We start from the raw sequence: 16982 nt of genomic DNA, 5'->3' as shown, positions 1-16982 counted from the left end.
TTCAACTCAGAATTATCTTTTAAGTTGCCCCTGACCCATTTCCAGTAAAACCTTTGCTTCTTGTATGATCCCAACCCCTTCAATTTACTTGTGGACCTAAATTATACACTGACACTACTGTCTTCTCCGGGACACAGACCTTGTTTCCAACATTCTGTCATTCCCAGCATCTAACAAACCTTCAATGTGTGTCTACTGAATGATGGATAGAAGAGGAATAGCGTGGTGTGGGCTGACAGTGAAAGGAAGGGGCCAGTCCTTTGGGGCTCAAGGGAGGATTGTTTGGGAAATCTGGATTGAATTGGACCTTGAAGAATTAAGAGTGGGGATAGCATTGCATGCCACGGGTCAAGAAAGAGCAGTCACACTAATGTGACAGTGAGCCTGCCTATGTGGTGAAAAGAACACTTTAGGGGTTAATATTGAAGATATGCACTGGAATCAAGCCATGCTAAGCTGCGAATGCTAAACTGAGAACCTTTTATTTATCCTGTGGCAGTGTTAGTGAACTGTATGTTAGCTATTGCATAAATAGCTGCAATAAATTTTATTGCATAAAATAGCAGTGTTTACTGGACATCAGAGAACTTGAGTCAGATTGAGATATTTAAAGATTAAAGGTGTAAGACACCTCCTTGATGACTTAAAATTTTTCTGACAATCTGACCAGAGAGGGCACTCAATGGTCACACTGTTTCTTTTGTAATTGCAAGGTGGAAGCAGGTTAATCTTCCTTTCCTGAGGCCAGGCATGAGATGAATGCTGCCAATGTAGCACTGTCTTCCTTCACTGGTTCCAGTACATGGGAGGACTGGCTTTCTTGACCAGCAATGCCCTAGGACATTCAGGATGCTATAAATATAATAGACTGGGTGGCTTGTTTAAAAAAAAAAAAATCTGGTTTCTCACAGTTCTCGAGGCCGGGAAATTCAGGTTAGGGCGTAGGCAGTGTTGGTGTCTGGCAAGGCCCAGTTTCCAAGCTCATAGATGGTTATCTTCTTGCTGTGTCTCCACATGGTGGATAGGTAGGGGAGTTCTCTAAGGACTCTTTTATAAGAGCACTAATTCCATTTATGAAGGCTTCATCCTTGTGATCTGATCACTTCATAAAAGCCTTTCCTCCTAAAACTACCACGCTGAGGAAGACAGAAACATCCTGTCCATAGCATGTGTGGTCTAGGCAAGACTAACATTTCCATGGCAGGCTGACCAATCAGGTCACCAAGCTTGCTTGCTCAGGGCCAATCCTTAGGCTTTGTGGCCTCTTTGTTCTTCCTATTTCTGTCTGTGGAGAGACCAGGCAACACTATCTCTACCAACTCTGTCCCAACTTTCTCACAAACATAGGGCCACCAGTTTGGGGGGAAACAGTTGCTTTCAGTCCAGGAGAAGTGATGGGTGAGAGTGACAGGAAGCCTGTGCCTCAGGCATAGGCTAGGACCACCCTGTTAAGAAGGAGCCCAGTGGTGGCATAGTATTTGTGAAGATCAGTATCCTCATGAATCAACTGATAACTCCAAGAGGAGGAGTGAGGAGTGTGTGGTTAGCCCCACCCCCAAGACGGCCTATAAACCTGTCCACAAAACCTCGTTTTCATGAGTGTTGTGTCTCATACATTGCTGTTTTGTTTTCCTTAAAACCTCATGCCCTAGCAAATTACTATAAAGGAAGTGCCACAGGGTCTCCTGGGATATGCTGTTCCTCATAGAGTTGAGGTTTTACTGAACAGAGTGGATAATGCCTCACACATTCCACCACCTTATAAAGCATCATGAAATCTTATTTTGGATTGTTCCAGGGGCTTTGATACAGAGCCATCACTTTGTAAATATTCTGCCATAGGAAGGAGAGAGGAGGCATAAGAAATTTTAACTGGAGAGTGAAAAACTTATAAAGCAGAAAGGAATACTTAGCTCATCGTAATTGGGCAAAACAGCAAGGATGGAGCCAGCACTGTAGATTTTCAGTGCAGGACTGACACTCGGCTTGATGTGTGACTTGCACATCTTATCACAAAAATGGGAGAGAGCATCGCCTTCATGGGTGTTGACTGGCTCAGCACGCCTTCTGCACTTTCCACTTCAGAGTGTGCAATATCAGCCTCCCCCGGGAGCTTGTTGGAAATGCATGCTCCTGGGCTCCACCTCCCACTGAATCAGAATCTGTGCTTGAATAAGGACTCCTGCTCATTCATAACACATGCTCTCTGGAGAAGCCCATCTAAGCACAGTGCCTCACAACTGGGGGAAGTGGGGAGACTGTTAAAATGCAGATTCCTGGAGATGTCCTCTGAGGTTGATTTCGGCAGATCTGGTTGAAGACACTACCAGATGTTGATGCTGCCAGCTAGCTACCTACCTTGTTGCTCTCTAATTTTCCCCTGAGTTAGAAGCTCAAGCACCTGTCCACATAGCACATGGTAAATGGGGAGATAGGCAAGAGCAGCCCCCAAATTGCAAACAGGACCAGTTCCATGGGAACTTGAAGGAACCCAACCAGGAAAGACCAAAGTGGGGCCCTGTCCCTAGGGAGACCTTCAACACCTTCTGGAGATTGCTAAATATGATGATAAATTTTCTTAATGGACACTTAATGCCCCTTGGTTGATGCCAATGGGCATATATACCCACCCTTTTTCACCCTAAACACCACAGTATGATTTTGTAGAATCTGTAACAAAGGACAAAAAGTTAAGTCTCCATTAGTGATGTCGCTATCTTAATAACTTTTAGATTCTCTTAAATTCTTCCAGTTCTTATTAGGGCCTTTGCTTTTCTTCAGTCCTGAAATTTTCAGCTTGTAAATCTCACACTGGGAGACATAATTTCTCAATGAATATTATTTTCATGGCTTACAGTTTTACTACTGGTGATAACCAGTGAAAGACATACAGATAGTAAAGATATTTTTAAGGACTATGCATATCATTTATGTAAAAGAGAAATATATGTAGTGAAATAATCACTATGCATTGAGCTATGGTATAAACTTTCACTGTATCAGTTCCACATTTCATCAGTATTTAATTACCTAAGCAATTGTAGGCACAGAGTTTAAGGTTGAAGAGATTGCTGATGATAGGTTTTACCTAATTTGTTAAAGATCGCTTTTTGAAAAGTGCGTCTTTTCAGCTTGATTTGAATTGGCACACTTTACGAAAGAAAAAGCCAGCCATGTTCAGGATCATAAAAAATTTTGCTTGGTGAACTGAGTTTCCTGGACAGATTTCCCAGGACAGCAGTCAAAGTGTCCTATAGAAGAGTACACTTGATCTTTGTAACCCTGCACAGTGAAACTTAGAGAACATTCTAATTCTACACCAGAAAGGCAGAATCTGAGCAGAGGTGATTAATAGCTTGAGCCTCCAGTCATCCCCCAAACATCATTCATTCTCCTTTATGGGTGTCAATGGAGGATATATCCAGGTATATCAATTGGAAATATTTTAATACCAAAAATACAACTCTGACTTAAAAACGAAAGGATATTTATTGGCTGATGTTAATAACAATCCACGGGAATAAGCCAATTCAGAGATGTTCTTTTTCTTTCACTGTCTAGATGACAGCTAGAAGTTCCTGGTGCTTTCATCTCTCTTCCACATTTGTCATGAAAGCAGGGTTCTCTGTTCTAGAGTTCCAAGCAAAAGTTCTGGGTTAATTGGATGAGTTGTGCTCCTTGGCTAGACTGATGACCATAAACCAGGAATAAAACATTTTCAGTCATTTTGTCTTAGATTCAGAGACCAACCTTAAAACCAACCCTGGTGCCAGCGGAATAGGATGCTATGGGTTGAACTGTGGTGCTGCTCATTATGGTGGAAGTGAGCTCAGTCCTAGGCAGTCCCCTTTGCTGAAACTCAGTCACAACACGTAGAACTGAGTGTGTTGGAAGTGTCATCTGTGTCCAGGAAAGAGAATGCTGGGTGCCATGGCTTTTATATCCTCAGATCCCCAAGTCTCCTGCCTTTGTCTAGACCCATGTGTGGGAATGTTTTAGGACGTGACTATGGAAGGAAGAACTGGTAAGGAGACGTGGGCGAAGCTAGGAGGTTCTCTAAGTTTTGGCTGAACAGGGCCAAGGAATGATTTGACCCAGGAGTAGCCTTGATTAGTATCTTCATTTATTAGAGCAAATTAATCCTTAAGAATCAGTTCAGCTTTTCTGTTTACCAAAGTTGGCTTTCCTAGTATAGTTTCAGGTGACAATACCTTCTCACACATGCTGAAGGTAAGAAATACTACATTTGTGTCTCCAGGTAATTGCTATGTATATCTCCACAGCACTGTAAGAAAATTATAGTGAAACGCGTAGTGTACTCTGATAAATGGGAAATGTATAATCTAATTTTTGTTTCGTTTTCTATCAGGAGATACAGAGTCAAATAAACACAGCTTAAAAAAATGTAAGATGAAACCAGACACTTAGTTCTTAATTCAGATTTTAAGTATTTGGTCATGAGTAAATCATTTTTTTGTGGAAATTTATGAGTTTGCCTCATACATCATGATTCTCTAGGCTTTGTCTCTTTCAACCTTAAAAGTTCTTTCAGCAGATATTATTATTCTCTTTTGCTTGTCAACCTGAGAGTTTTCATAATGAGAACAACCAATATGTGTTATGAACCATTTGCACATAAATCCTGATAAAAGTTACAGCCCTGCCCAAAGCTACAAAATTGAATGCATGCAGAAGATGGATTGGACTTGCAAAATAAACATCATTCACAGATTGAGTAATCATGTAATTCACACCTTGTTTTTCTGATGATTTTTTTCAGAACCGGATGGAAGAAAGCAAAGCACTCTTTAGAACAATTATCACATATCCCTGGTTCCAGAACTCCTCGGTTATTCTCTTCTTAAACAAGAAAGATCTTCTAGAGGAAAAAATTATGTATTCCCACCTAGTTGACTACTTCCCAGAATATGATGGTAAGTCAGCACTCTTAGCCAGTGGCTGGGGACATATTTTGTCTCCCAAGACTGATGCAAGAATGAACATACTATTGTGTATCAGTCATTACAGTTCCCTCCTTATCTCCCTTTTATTCCAAGTCAGTCTTCTTCTGCCTCTCTCTGGAGAGAGAGCGAGCACAGTTTTATGGTCAAGAGCCCATGCTCCAAAGCAAATCTACCCAGCTTCAAGTTCCAGTTCTGATGCGTGATATTTGTAGCAACAGCAAATCATTTCTCTGCTTCTTAGGACTAAACACATGGGACTGTTTTGTACACAAAAATAGATACCGTGAGTAGCATGTTAGCATGATGCCTGACATATAGTGAGTATTCAGGAAATACTTGTTTAGGGAAGATTTCATGGCCCAATGAAGTCTCATCATCCTTAGGGCAACACCCATTCTTTAAGCTCTTACTGTAGCACTTGAAAGCTTTAGCACTCGCATCAAGAGTCCCTGTGCCATTATCTACTTCCTTATTACCTCCCCAACTGGACTGTGAAGTCTTAATTGTCTGGACATGACTCCCAACCCATTCTGAGAAATACTCGATTTATTGAAAGAGTCCCAGCCACTAACCTTATAGGAGCTTATGTGGCAGGATACACATCCCTCTCTCCCCATATCGATACATACTTGAGTCTAGATTAGGAGTGGCAAACTGTGGCCTGCCATCTGATTTTATTAAGTTTTATTGACACAGCCACACCCATGTATTAACTACACCATCTGTGGCTGCTTTCATGTAACAGCAAAATTGAATGCTTTTGGTAGATCAAAAGGCCCACAAAGTCTAACGTATATATGCTCTGTTTCTATACATAGAAAGTTTACCAAACCCTGATCTAGATGCATAGTTGTTAGGAACACAAACTTTGAATGTCACAGAATTCCAACTCTGTCTTTTACTGGCAAGGTTGCCTTAGAAAAATTTATTCAACTGCTCGGTTTCTTTGAGTGAAAAGAATTGAATGGGGCCTCCCTGGTGGTGCAGGGGTTAAAGTCTAAGCACTATCAAGCTGTCGCTGGCCACTGCGCATGAGTTCAATCCCTGGCCAGGGAGCTAACCCACATGACGCTGTAGACCTCTCCTGACTCACCCACTGCTCCCCTCAGCAGTATATTTCAGTAGATCTGCCTGTTCTGCTCCCCACTCTGTCTCCGGTGAATCCTCTCACCCCCTACATCTCTGGCCTACACCCCAGCTCTTATATGCATAAATAAATAAAAAATAAATCTTTAAAAAAAAAGAAAGAAAGAAAAGAATTGAATGAAATAGTATGTAAGTCACTTAACACAGTACCTAACAGAGAAAAGCACAAATACAAAAGTACCTGTTGTGGAGGTATGTATAACAGCAAGATTACAGACTACTGTTTAAATTACTCTGTCAGCATTTGCTATCTGGGATAGATATCTGTTAAACAGTGTTTTTGTACTTTCTAATATCCCCTCAGGAAGGTAGTTACTTCAAATCTGGCTTTATAGCTTTCCTTATGAATTCAAGCCCTCAGGGGTAGAATTTTACTCCTTTTTATCTGCATGAGATACAGTTCTGACAGAGGAGAGAGATAATAGTTTGGGGATGTTATCAGGTATTAGAGATGGTGCCATCCTCCTTCCATGTACATTTCCTTTTGCTGGTCTTTAAAAGTAAATATATCTAGGGCCTCCCCCGTGGCGTAGTGGTTGAGCTCTGGGTTGCGAAGCTTCCCACAGTCTCTGCAGCACCGGTTCGATCCCCAGCCACTGGGTGAGGGTCCCACATGGTGCGTGACCTCTCCTGCCGCCCGCTGCTCCCCTCAGCAATGTACTTCATCACTCTGTCTGTTGTACTCTCTGCTCTGGCTCTGGTGAATTCTCTCACCCTCCCACGCCTCTGACTGTACCCAGCGCTTGTATAAATAAATCTTTAAAGAAAAAAAAAAGAGTACTATGACTCTTTTAAAAAATAAAAATAAAAAAATAAATATATCTACTTTTACTCCTTTTAATAGGCTTGTGGCCTGCCACCAAGTCATAAATGCCAGAGACTGTGTCCTCAGTGCATCATTAACTTGGCACACCAACAGACTAGTTCTTAAACATGACATCTACCTGAACGAGGTGGGCAGGCACAAAACATCTGCCTAACACCTAAAGCACATCTGCTTGCCTCACATCTGGAAGGAGAAACAACTAGTTTTCTCAGAATATGGTGAGAATCAGCAGGTGGAACTAATTTATCTCCCCTCCAGCTCCCCAGCCCTCCACCCACCTCCCCACCATCACCACCGACCTGTTGGCTAGCACATTTTCATGAAGTGCTGACATGTGGGACAACAGAGGGGAGATACACTACCATCTGGCCCCTCGGAGCAACACACACAGCCACACCACACAGGGGTTGATTTTCCTGCAGTGAAAGACTTTTCTGTCTGATGGGTGTTTTGGTTTTTTGTTTGTTTGTTTGTTTTTAAAGATTTATTTTATTTATACAAGAACCAGGGTACAGGCCAGATGCGTGAGAGGGTGAGAGGATTCACCAGAGACAGAACAGGGAACAGAACAGGCAGACTGATGAAATACACTGCTATGGGGAGCAGTGGGCAAGACAGAAGAGGTCTGCTTCGACATGGGATTCTCGCTGGCCGGCTGGGATCAAACCGGCACTGCAGAGGCTGCGGACAGCTTCACAGCGTGGCGCTCAACCACCTGCGCCACCAGGGAGGCCCTGTCTGATGGGGTGTTTGGGGTCTGTTTTTTGTTTCCCTGTTTAATATCTTCCTAATAACTTTATGTATTTCCTATCTCCTTTCCCTAGATTTCCAACATGTGAGCATTTTCCTTTTAATGTGTCCATTGTGAATGTCCTAAAACCTGAAGGCGTTTTTCCCGCTAATACCCCAGAATACACTCAGTGTACATGGAAAACTGGTCACAGAAGAAAAGACACTGATTGTTATTCACAAAGCAAACGCAGCTGTCATTTCTTGAGACTCAAAGCCTAGCAAGATGAGCTAAGACTGAAAAAACTACCCAACCTGCAATGTTTTCATAATAAACATGTTTATAATATTATAAATTTCACACTTTTACATCTCTGCACTTACAAGGTCTTAATCACCATAAATGCCATTTCTGTTTCTCTTCAGGAGGGGAAATTACCATTTCCACATGGACTTGAATTATAGAATTGTTCATAGACACTGAAATTCTGTCCCTGCTATGATGGCTATAATGATTACTTTGTAATACATCTATGTTTATTCAAATAACATAATTTGTGCTTAAAAGCATATAATGGAGCTTCCATATGATCCAGCAGTTCCACTCCTAGTTATTTACCCAAAGGACACAGAAACATTAATTCAAAAGGGCACCTGCACCCCTGTGTTTATAGCAACACTATTTACAATATCTAAGCTATGTAAACAACTCAAAAGAACCTGAGTCTATTCCTAACATTCTTTAGGGCTCTATATACACATATATATATATACACACACATATATATATATATATATACACCTTTCTTTCCCTGGTAGAGTGAGTACAAAACATATGAAAGTTTATTCACAAGCCAGAAAGATAGTGTTCTTTTATGAACATGAGGCTTATCCAGCTCTAAGTTTTAAATAATTTTTATTGCTGCTGTGGGATTAATCATAGTATATTGAGAAAGACAGGACATGTATATAATTATTTAACCATAGTATTTTTAAACTGTGAATATTGATTATTTAATATGATACTAGCCTTAGTCTTTTTTTATTTTTAAATTCCCCATTTAATTGTACCCCCCCCTTATTTTGATCCCAATCCCTGCCCCCCACCCCCATAGAGTGTCTCTGGTTCATAGTTGTTTGTTGATTTTGATTTTTTCTTTCTTATAGTTATTCTTTTTCCTGACCCCTTATTTAGGTTTTCTAGATTCCTGCTATGAGTGAGACCATCCGGTATTTTTCTTTTTCTTTCTGGCTTATTTCGCTGAGCATGATCCCTTCCAGCTCCATCCATGTTGCTGCAAATGGCATGAGTTTATCTTTTTTGATTGCTGAGTAATATTCCAGTATGTATATATACCATATCTTCTTGATCCAGTCATCTATTTTTGGGCATTTGGGTTGTTTCCAAAGCTTATCTATTGTAAACAGTGCTACTATAAACATGGGGGTGCAGGTGCTCTTTTGAATTAATGTTTCTGTGTCCTTTGGGTAAATACCTAGGAGTGGAATTGCTGGATCATATGGAAGCTCTATCTTTAGTAGGTTGAGGAGTCTCCACACAGCTTTCCATAGTGGTTTGACCAGTTTGCACTCCCACCAGCAGTGCAGGAGAGTTCCTTTTTCTCCACATCCTTGCCAACATACTAGCCTTAGTCTTAAACACTGAAAAACGTTTCAATTCTGGGCATTCAAGTCAAAAACTCAATACTTTTCTTAGTTGTACAAATGAGAATATTTTCATGGCTCTTTTCTCCCAATTGCTGCCATTGTTTGATATAAACTCATTGAGTAGTCCCCAATCTGCAATAAGGTTGGGATGCAAAGTACTCAGGTTGATTGAAACTCATGATGTGATTTGCTAGAAATGGTGGTCAGGCCTTCCACTTCCTCAGAAGATTTCTTCATCCCAAACACTAGGTCACAAAAGAACTAAGCTATCAATGCTGAGAGGCTCTTACCAGACAGGAGGAGGTAGAGAAAAAGGGGCTTAGAGCCAAGTCTCCTCTTTTCTTCATATAGAACTAACTAAAGCATGTTGGAAATGTAGATACATAGAGCCATGAATCAGATGCTTAATACTTGGTAGGAGACAAATTTATGAGAGAACTGCAGGTATCTGCATGCACACATACTGCATAAGTGAAACCAGCCCAGTTAACTCACTTCACCAGAACTTAAGCTGTCACGTCCCAATGGAAGAGCCTGCAGTAGCCCCCAGTCCACCAAGGAATTGGGTAAACTTAGCCTGGCTATCAAAGCCATCTGCCTGTTTTCATCTAACCACATTTTGTGGGTAGGTGGGTGGATGGATGGATGGATGGATGGATGGATGGATGGATGGATGGATGGATGGATGGATGCACAGACGGATGGTTGGATAAAGTGACAGAGAAGCAGTTACACTCAATAGTGTTGGAGAAAATTATTTTAACAGATTGAATCTCTACAGATGCCATTTTCATGAGCAATGACCCCATAAACCTTGAGCAAAACCACCAGCCTGTCAGCTGACAAACTGTCCCTCTCCTTCCTTGATCAACAGGACCCCAGAGAGACGCTCAGGCAGCTCGAGAATTCATCCTGAAGATGTTCGTGGACCTGAACCCAGACAGCGACAAAATTATCTACTCCCACTTCACATGCGCCACAGACACCGAGAATATCCGCTTTGTCTTTGCAGCCGTCAAGGACACCATCCTCCAGTTGAACCTGAAGGAGTACAATCTGGTCTAATTGTGCCTCTTCAACACCACCGTTCCCTTCCCTGGTGGGCTATGGAAGCTAAAGAAGAGGAACTATATTTCTGTGGATAACAATTTGCATAGTACTAATTTATTGCTGTCTTGGACTCTGTGTGAATGTGTCCACAGAGTTTGTAGTAAATACTATGATTTTATTTAAACTATTTAGAGGAAAACAGGATGCTGAAGTACAGTCCCAGCACATTTCCTCTCTCTCTTTTTCTTCTTTTTAGGCAAAAACATTGAGATTTAATGTATTTTAAATTTTTCTCTTCCCTACACCATACCTCCTGATTTCTCCCAGGTTACAGTGGCCCAACCTAGTTCCATTCATGTCAGCTCTCTCTTTCGAATGATACCGTTAGGACAATGTCATTCGATTTAAGCCATCAACATCAGTTTAATTTAACAGTCTGTGTTTTTGATTCAAGGAGAAGCATTAACTGTGATTTGAAATGCTTTATTCTGGGTGCACACAAAGATTTTTTAAATATGAATAGATTGTTTTGCCTCACTTTGGGCTGGGACAGTGGATTCCCATCTAACCATTAAGCGTCCCCTTTTTTTTGGATTTTTTTTTTTAAGATTTATTTATTTGTGCATACAAGGACTGGGGTACAGGCCAGAGGTTTGGGGAGGGTGAGAGGATTCATGAGAGACAGAGCAGGGAACAGAACAGGGAGATGTACCGAAATACACTGCTGAGGGGAGCAGCGGGCAAGACAGGAGAGGTCTGCCGTGCCATGTGGGTAGCCCCCTGGCCGGCCGGGATTGAACTCATGCTGCAGAGGCTGCAGATAGCTTCACAGTGCAGGGGTTAACCCCTTGCGCCACCAGGGCGGCCCTTTTTTGAATTTCTACCCTTCAGCCATACCTTGGTTGCTCAGAGGAAAGTAAAACAAGGGCAAAGATAAACAGGAGTTCTTTCTTTTGAAATGCTACATGCCATTGCCCTTCTTCGCTTCCTTTTTTATAACCTTTTCTTTAAATTTCAGATGCCAAAAAAATATGCCAACAGACACTACATTACCCCAGTGGCTGCTACCCAGAAACTTTTCATAAGTTGTGCTTTTTTCCCTTTGTTAAGACTTTTCCTCCCTATTTTTCTTAGTGTTTGGGCCACAGTTTTAACTTAAATTCTATGTGTTGCCAAAGTTGGCTTTTTATAAATCAAAATGAATAAACATTTAAACAATGAAAGCTGGTATCTTAAAATAAGAGAGTAAAACTAAAGCCTAAACTAAATGGCTGAGAATGAACCTGAAAACGCCAGTTGCCAAACAGTTGTCAACTGTAAATTTGATTCTTGTGGTCCATTCATTTTTTTTGCCCTTAAGATCACATTGTTCAGTGTCCATGTTCCATGTCTAGTGTCCAAATCAGTGTGAAAATGTGTCCCATGTGATACAACATGAAATCTGCATGTCACTCTTAATTTGAAGTCAGTTTTACTCTTAAGTTCTTAAAGGTCGAATAAGTCTGCCAAGACCATTGGTTGATAGTATTAATTGACATCTTTAATTTTTTAATCTGAAGTTACTGCTAGTTTGCCACATTTGGGATCTTCTTAAACTGGTCACTGGTTAAGTTGACCTTAAGAAAGACTTGTGAATGCAAAGTAACCTCAGTGTTCTGGAGAACATGAATTTATGTAACTAAACCTACTAGAAGAGATGTTTGAAATTCGTTATGTGCAGTTTTTCAACAAATGCAAAAAATATAGCACATGTATTGATGAACTTCTGTCAAGCAACTTGACTTGAAATATGATTTAAGAGAATAAATCATGAGTGTTTTAAACCTGCTGGGAAGTTAGAATTAGGCCATAACACTGGTCTCATTTTAACTACAATACTATTTGGCAAAGGTCTGAACTTCCATGTAAATCACTCTTTTGGAACAACAAAGAGGAAAGAGAAAATTAATGACTTACTAGCTGAGATCCAGAGTTACTAAATGGTAATGGAATGCTCTCATTCTTTACTCTCCCAGCCTCAGACAACACAGGTTAGTTACTTTTTTTTCCCCCTTTGCTCAGAAAGCACCTATAATTTAATTAAGAAACAGACTATCTGTAGGTATAGTGCAATTATGAATGCTCTAATCATTGTACATACATCTTGATATTGCAGCATCCATACTGGCTTTATAATCATTAATGTTTTGGCAGATTGAATGTGCTGTATTGATATGTATCTATGTAATTGTATGTCTTATAGCTAATTCACATTTTGAATAATGTTATTTTATTTACTTTTTTAAGAGAGGAGAATGTAAATTTGTCAGTTTATTTCTGACTAGGGATATCTTTTTTTCCATTTAGAAAAGAAAAAAAATCTTACTATCATACAGAGCGGTACTAGCATCGTGCTGTATAAAATCATTTGCACATTCCTGAGTAGAGGTATACTGATTATAAGATCCAAAGGCAATTTCATAGCAAAATACATAAAATCAGTCGGAGCTTTTATACAAACATGGAAACCAACTTTGTAGAACTTTTGCCATTTGACCTAGGATTGGAATATGAGCTTTTATACAATTCATATTCTTATTTGGCAAATGCACAGTTTAGTATTACCTCTCTGATGGCCTTTATTAGAAAGGCAGTTTTAGAAGCTATTGTGATCCACTAAGGAAATGTTTTCACAGCTAGAGACCACTGCTTGCCTGACAGGGCAATCTTAAATTTGGTGCAGCGGGGGAAAAAAAAAGTGAACAACATGTGAAAGCCTATGGCGTGTATAGGAAAAAACCTCATCACAAGATCCTAAGTGTTACAGTTTTAGGGACTCAAGATATTCTATTTAATAAACCTATAGTAGATGTAGTTGATTAAACCTGATCTCAAATCTGAAAGAAGCTGAGCAAAATAGGGAAAGATTGATATATTTGTCTTTATGAAATTGGGAAGGAATTGCTATGCAGAATTGAGGTTTGTGGTTTCACTGTTCATCTTAGGGTGCATGACAAGATCCCTTCTCTTGAGAAAGGAAAAAATTGATCACCCTAGCTGCAGTGATGCATAGAAGCCTAATTGTATCCACACTAGTCAAATGAAGCTAAAGGATTTCTTTTGTTTCTTTGGGGTTTTATTGAGGGGGCTGGGGCGGGAAGGGATTCTTTTCAGTTTTGTATAAAAACAAAGTTTACTCATGCTTTATATTATATTGTGATTGCAAGCATTCTAAGCGTGTGTCACTGGACTCCTCTTGTTGATGCTCTAGGTAACGGAGGCCTGTGGCAAGTTTTACGGTGACTTGGGCATGTCTTATTCAAAAACAAAATCCTTTCTTCAGCATACCAAGGCAAGTGGCCATTTCATGACTCACTTAACACCTTGCAGTGTACCAGTTTACAGATTATTTTTTTCCTTTCTTAGTATGACAAGGCAGTTCCAACCCACAGAGAATTCCTTCCTGATAAATTGGAGGTTTGTACTATGCCTTACAGAGCTTAAATTCAAAAGTTTGTGCCTCATATCTGAAACAAAGGGAAACAACACACCCATTCAGAAATAAATAAATCCCTTCAAAGTTTTGGATTTTTTTTTGTAACATATCCATGTAAAGAGCTCTGTTGAATGTGAAGAGTAGATTTCAGGGGGTGGGAGATGTGAAATCTTAGGATCCTACGTATATTATTTACTAGATGAAGCTATCAAAGGTATTTGAAGAACATTTGAAACTTGTGTTTTTGTAGAATAACTAGCAGGCCTAATTTTTTTTTAAAAAAAGGTAATTCAGCTAAAGGGCAGTTTACTTTTTGTACTTCATGCTATCTTGATTATCAAGGTGTACGAACTCGTTTTGAGATACGTACTCTGCCACATGATTGTAAATTTTAGTGTCAAGTTAGGAATTGGTGAAAAGCTAATTTATGCTGGATTTGGGTCAAAATGACTTATTTGCAAAAAAATATAATGGGAAGAAAGGGCTGCATAATGAGATACTGCAAGACTCAGATCTTGGGTGGAAATAACCCTCACATTACCCTCAACTTTCCCTTTGTTTTCAGTTTCTCAAAAATAAATATAGCAGAATGTTAACCCATATAAAAATAAAGTGTACCCAAATATTGTAATGTATATTGCTGCTCTTATTAAAATTAAATAAGGGTTTAAAACCACTTGATTGGTAATTGACAACATCTCAATTGACACAAATAAGGTGTGCTTGGTATATATTATTTTCTTCCAAAGATGTTTCTTTGGCTAGAAATATACACAAAAAATAAAACCAATAATATTGTATGTTTATCATATTTCCAGCATATGTAGCGTTAATCTGTCTTGGTAACTATGTCTTTGGGATTTAATTTTGGTTCCATCCAATTATGAGAAGAAATGACTTAGCTGTATATGATTCACTAGAGATTTTGGAGCCAGACACCTGCTGTTTAGTGGCAACTTAGTAGAGTCTAAACTTGTTTTTCCACACGGAGTAACAGACCACTTCCTGCTGTCTTCCCAACTACCAGTGCCCTTTTCAGTAACACTCTTGCCTCTAGGACCATCTGTTCAAAGTCTGCATATACACCTAGCACATAGTAGGTGCTCAAATATTAATTTCCTTACCTCCTCTATCATGTATCCTCCATTTCCCCATATTGATTCCAGCCCAATAGTAAATGGCATTTACATGTTAACAAAAACACCTATTGGGTAAAATTGGATCTTTCATGAAAAAAGGAATTCAGATTTCATCTAAGCCTTGGTAGACCAAAAAAAAAAAAACCGATATTCAGCAAAATATTTTTTAGTTTAGGAAAAACAGAAAATTACTATGTAACTTTGTTCAGGTTATTTTGACTGAAATACATGATTTTAGTGGATTTCTTTTCCTCAAAGAACTTCTAAATGCAACTTGCTGGATTCCTCACCTGTCACCATGTTGGAAACCCTTACTAGAACTATGTATTTAGGAAGTTTTGTCAGAAAACATTTTTAACTTGCAGTATTTAAAAGAATCATATTTACTGTTCTTAAAATGTCATTCAAATGCATGTATTGTCTATTGTTTGGGGGTGGGAACTAGTTTTGCAAAAAACACCTCTGTTGTATAATATTGCCCCAATGATCTTGCTGGTTAAAAATACAGTATTTTTGGCCATAATTTTGTACTACAGTATTCTTCATTCTTGAGTTTTGCTTCTCTTGAAGTCTCTAAGTCCCTCTCAAAGTGATTATTATAAAAAATATTACAATAACTAACATATGTTTTCCAAAGTGTCAAGTTCAGTAGTTCTAAACAAATCTTTTCCCTTCTGTACATAATCAGAAATCTCAGTTTCCTCTAGTAAAAATAGTCATCCTGACAATATTTATCAAATTTGCTTTTAAAAAGTCTTGTCCTAAATTATGTGGCAATTACCTGTAAAAAAAAAAAAAAAAAGGAAAAAAAAAAAAGAGCTGCTCAATAAAGACTTACACAGAGCCGCTTCTCTTCCGTCGTGGCCAGTCTCATTTGAACAAAACACTGGCCTAAGGAGGCGATGTTTGGCTTAACGTTTTCCTGCACCAACCCTGGTTGTCAGTGGCTTCACTCAAGGGGGAGAGCGTGGCTTAGGTGTCCTTCATGTCTGTGGTTCTTAAAAACATGTAGACTTGAGAGCAGCTAAAACTGGATTTTTCTCTAGCAATTTTGAAAGGTGGGGTTGATGGTGGCAAGTATTCTTCAGAAAACTGGTATTTATATAAATTTAAACATATATATGTTTATACATATATATAAAAGCAGACCCTGATCCTGCTACTGGTCTTACAAGTGGCAGCCAAACCCTTGCTTATGGAATTGGTTTTGTTCAGAATACTGTTCTGTCCAGTCCCCTCGGGTCCCCTCTCTCTGAACCTTCCTACTTAAGGCCGGAGTGTCTGTGGACTGTCATTTAGTATAGGCCTCGAGTGACTGATCAGTTCCCACACCTCTCTGCTGAGTTGCTGGGGTGCTAAGCTCACCCCAGTACTCCCCATTCTGTGCCTTCTAACGGGCTGGGGCACTCTGGGGCCTTGGTCCTTCTGCATCATCTTGAAGACCCTCAGCCACCGGAGCAATGGAGTGATTGAACCAAACATTGGAGCCAAACATTTGAACTTGACCTTCTGACTTTTAGAGCAAGTATGCCTAGTTAGATTTTTTTTCTCTGCTATCTCTCTGGAAACAAAAGAGCAGTCACGTGCCACAGAACACTGTTTCAGTCACCACCGACAGACCACATATATGACCTCACATGCTCTCTGTGTAGCTGGTGTGGGTGGTAGACTATACCGGGAAGGTGTGTAAGTACACTCTGATGTTCACACAACAACAAAATCTCTGACCAACATTTCGCAGAACATTCCGCTGTCAGTAAGTGACATGTGTCTCTGAGACTCTGGTAGGTCTGAGGGCTGCTCATCCTCCCTCTACAACTTCCCTTCCTCTGCCATTTTACCCTCAGTTGTGATGGTGCAGTGCTGCCTCTTAAGAAACCAATTAAATTATAACAGAAGGGGTTGAAACTTGATGTCAGTGAAAAACAATAGCTCATTTGGTAACATACAAAGCAACTGTCTTGCTTTAGTCTTGTCCAAATTTG

At 39.8% G+C, this 16982-nt stretch overlaps 1 protein-coding gene across 4 annotated transcripts in view; it reads left to right on the top strand.

The window, feature by feature from the left end:
• The window catches only part of LOC119232758 (guanine nucleotide-binding protein G(q) subunit alpha), a 418504-nt gene extending 402396 nt beyond the window's left edge, over positions 1 to 16108 (top strand). For all 4 annotated transcript variants that reach the window (XM_054689835.1, XM_054689834.1, XM_054689836.1 and 1 more), the window contains 2 exons: positions 4781 to 4934; positions 10208 to 16108. In XM_054689835.1, coding sequence (XP_054545810.1) covers positions 4781 to 4934; positions 10208 to 10398 — 345 coding nt within the window. In that variant the 3' untranslated portion in view covers positions 10399 to 16108. The remainder of the gene's footprint in view (positions 1 to 4780; positions 4935 to 10207) is intronic.
• The last annotated feature ends 874 nt before the right edge of the window (positions 16109 to 16982 follow it).

Source organism: Talpa occidentalis, unplaced genomic scaffold, assembly GCF_014898055.3.
Source record: "Talpa occidentalis isolate TD23 unplaced genomic scaffold, MPIMG_talOcc4v2.1 talOcc4.7, whole genome shotgun sequence".
Taxonomy (NCBI): Eukaryota; Metazoa; Chordata; class Mammalia; order Eulipotyphla; family Talpidae; genus Talpa; species Talpa occidentalis.
Note: the sequence above shows the minus strand (reverse complement) of the source record. Positions and strands in the feature narration are given on the sequence as shown.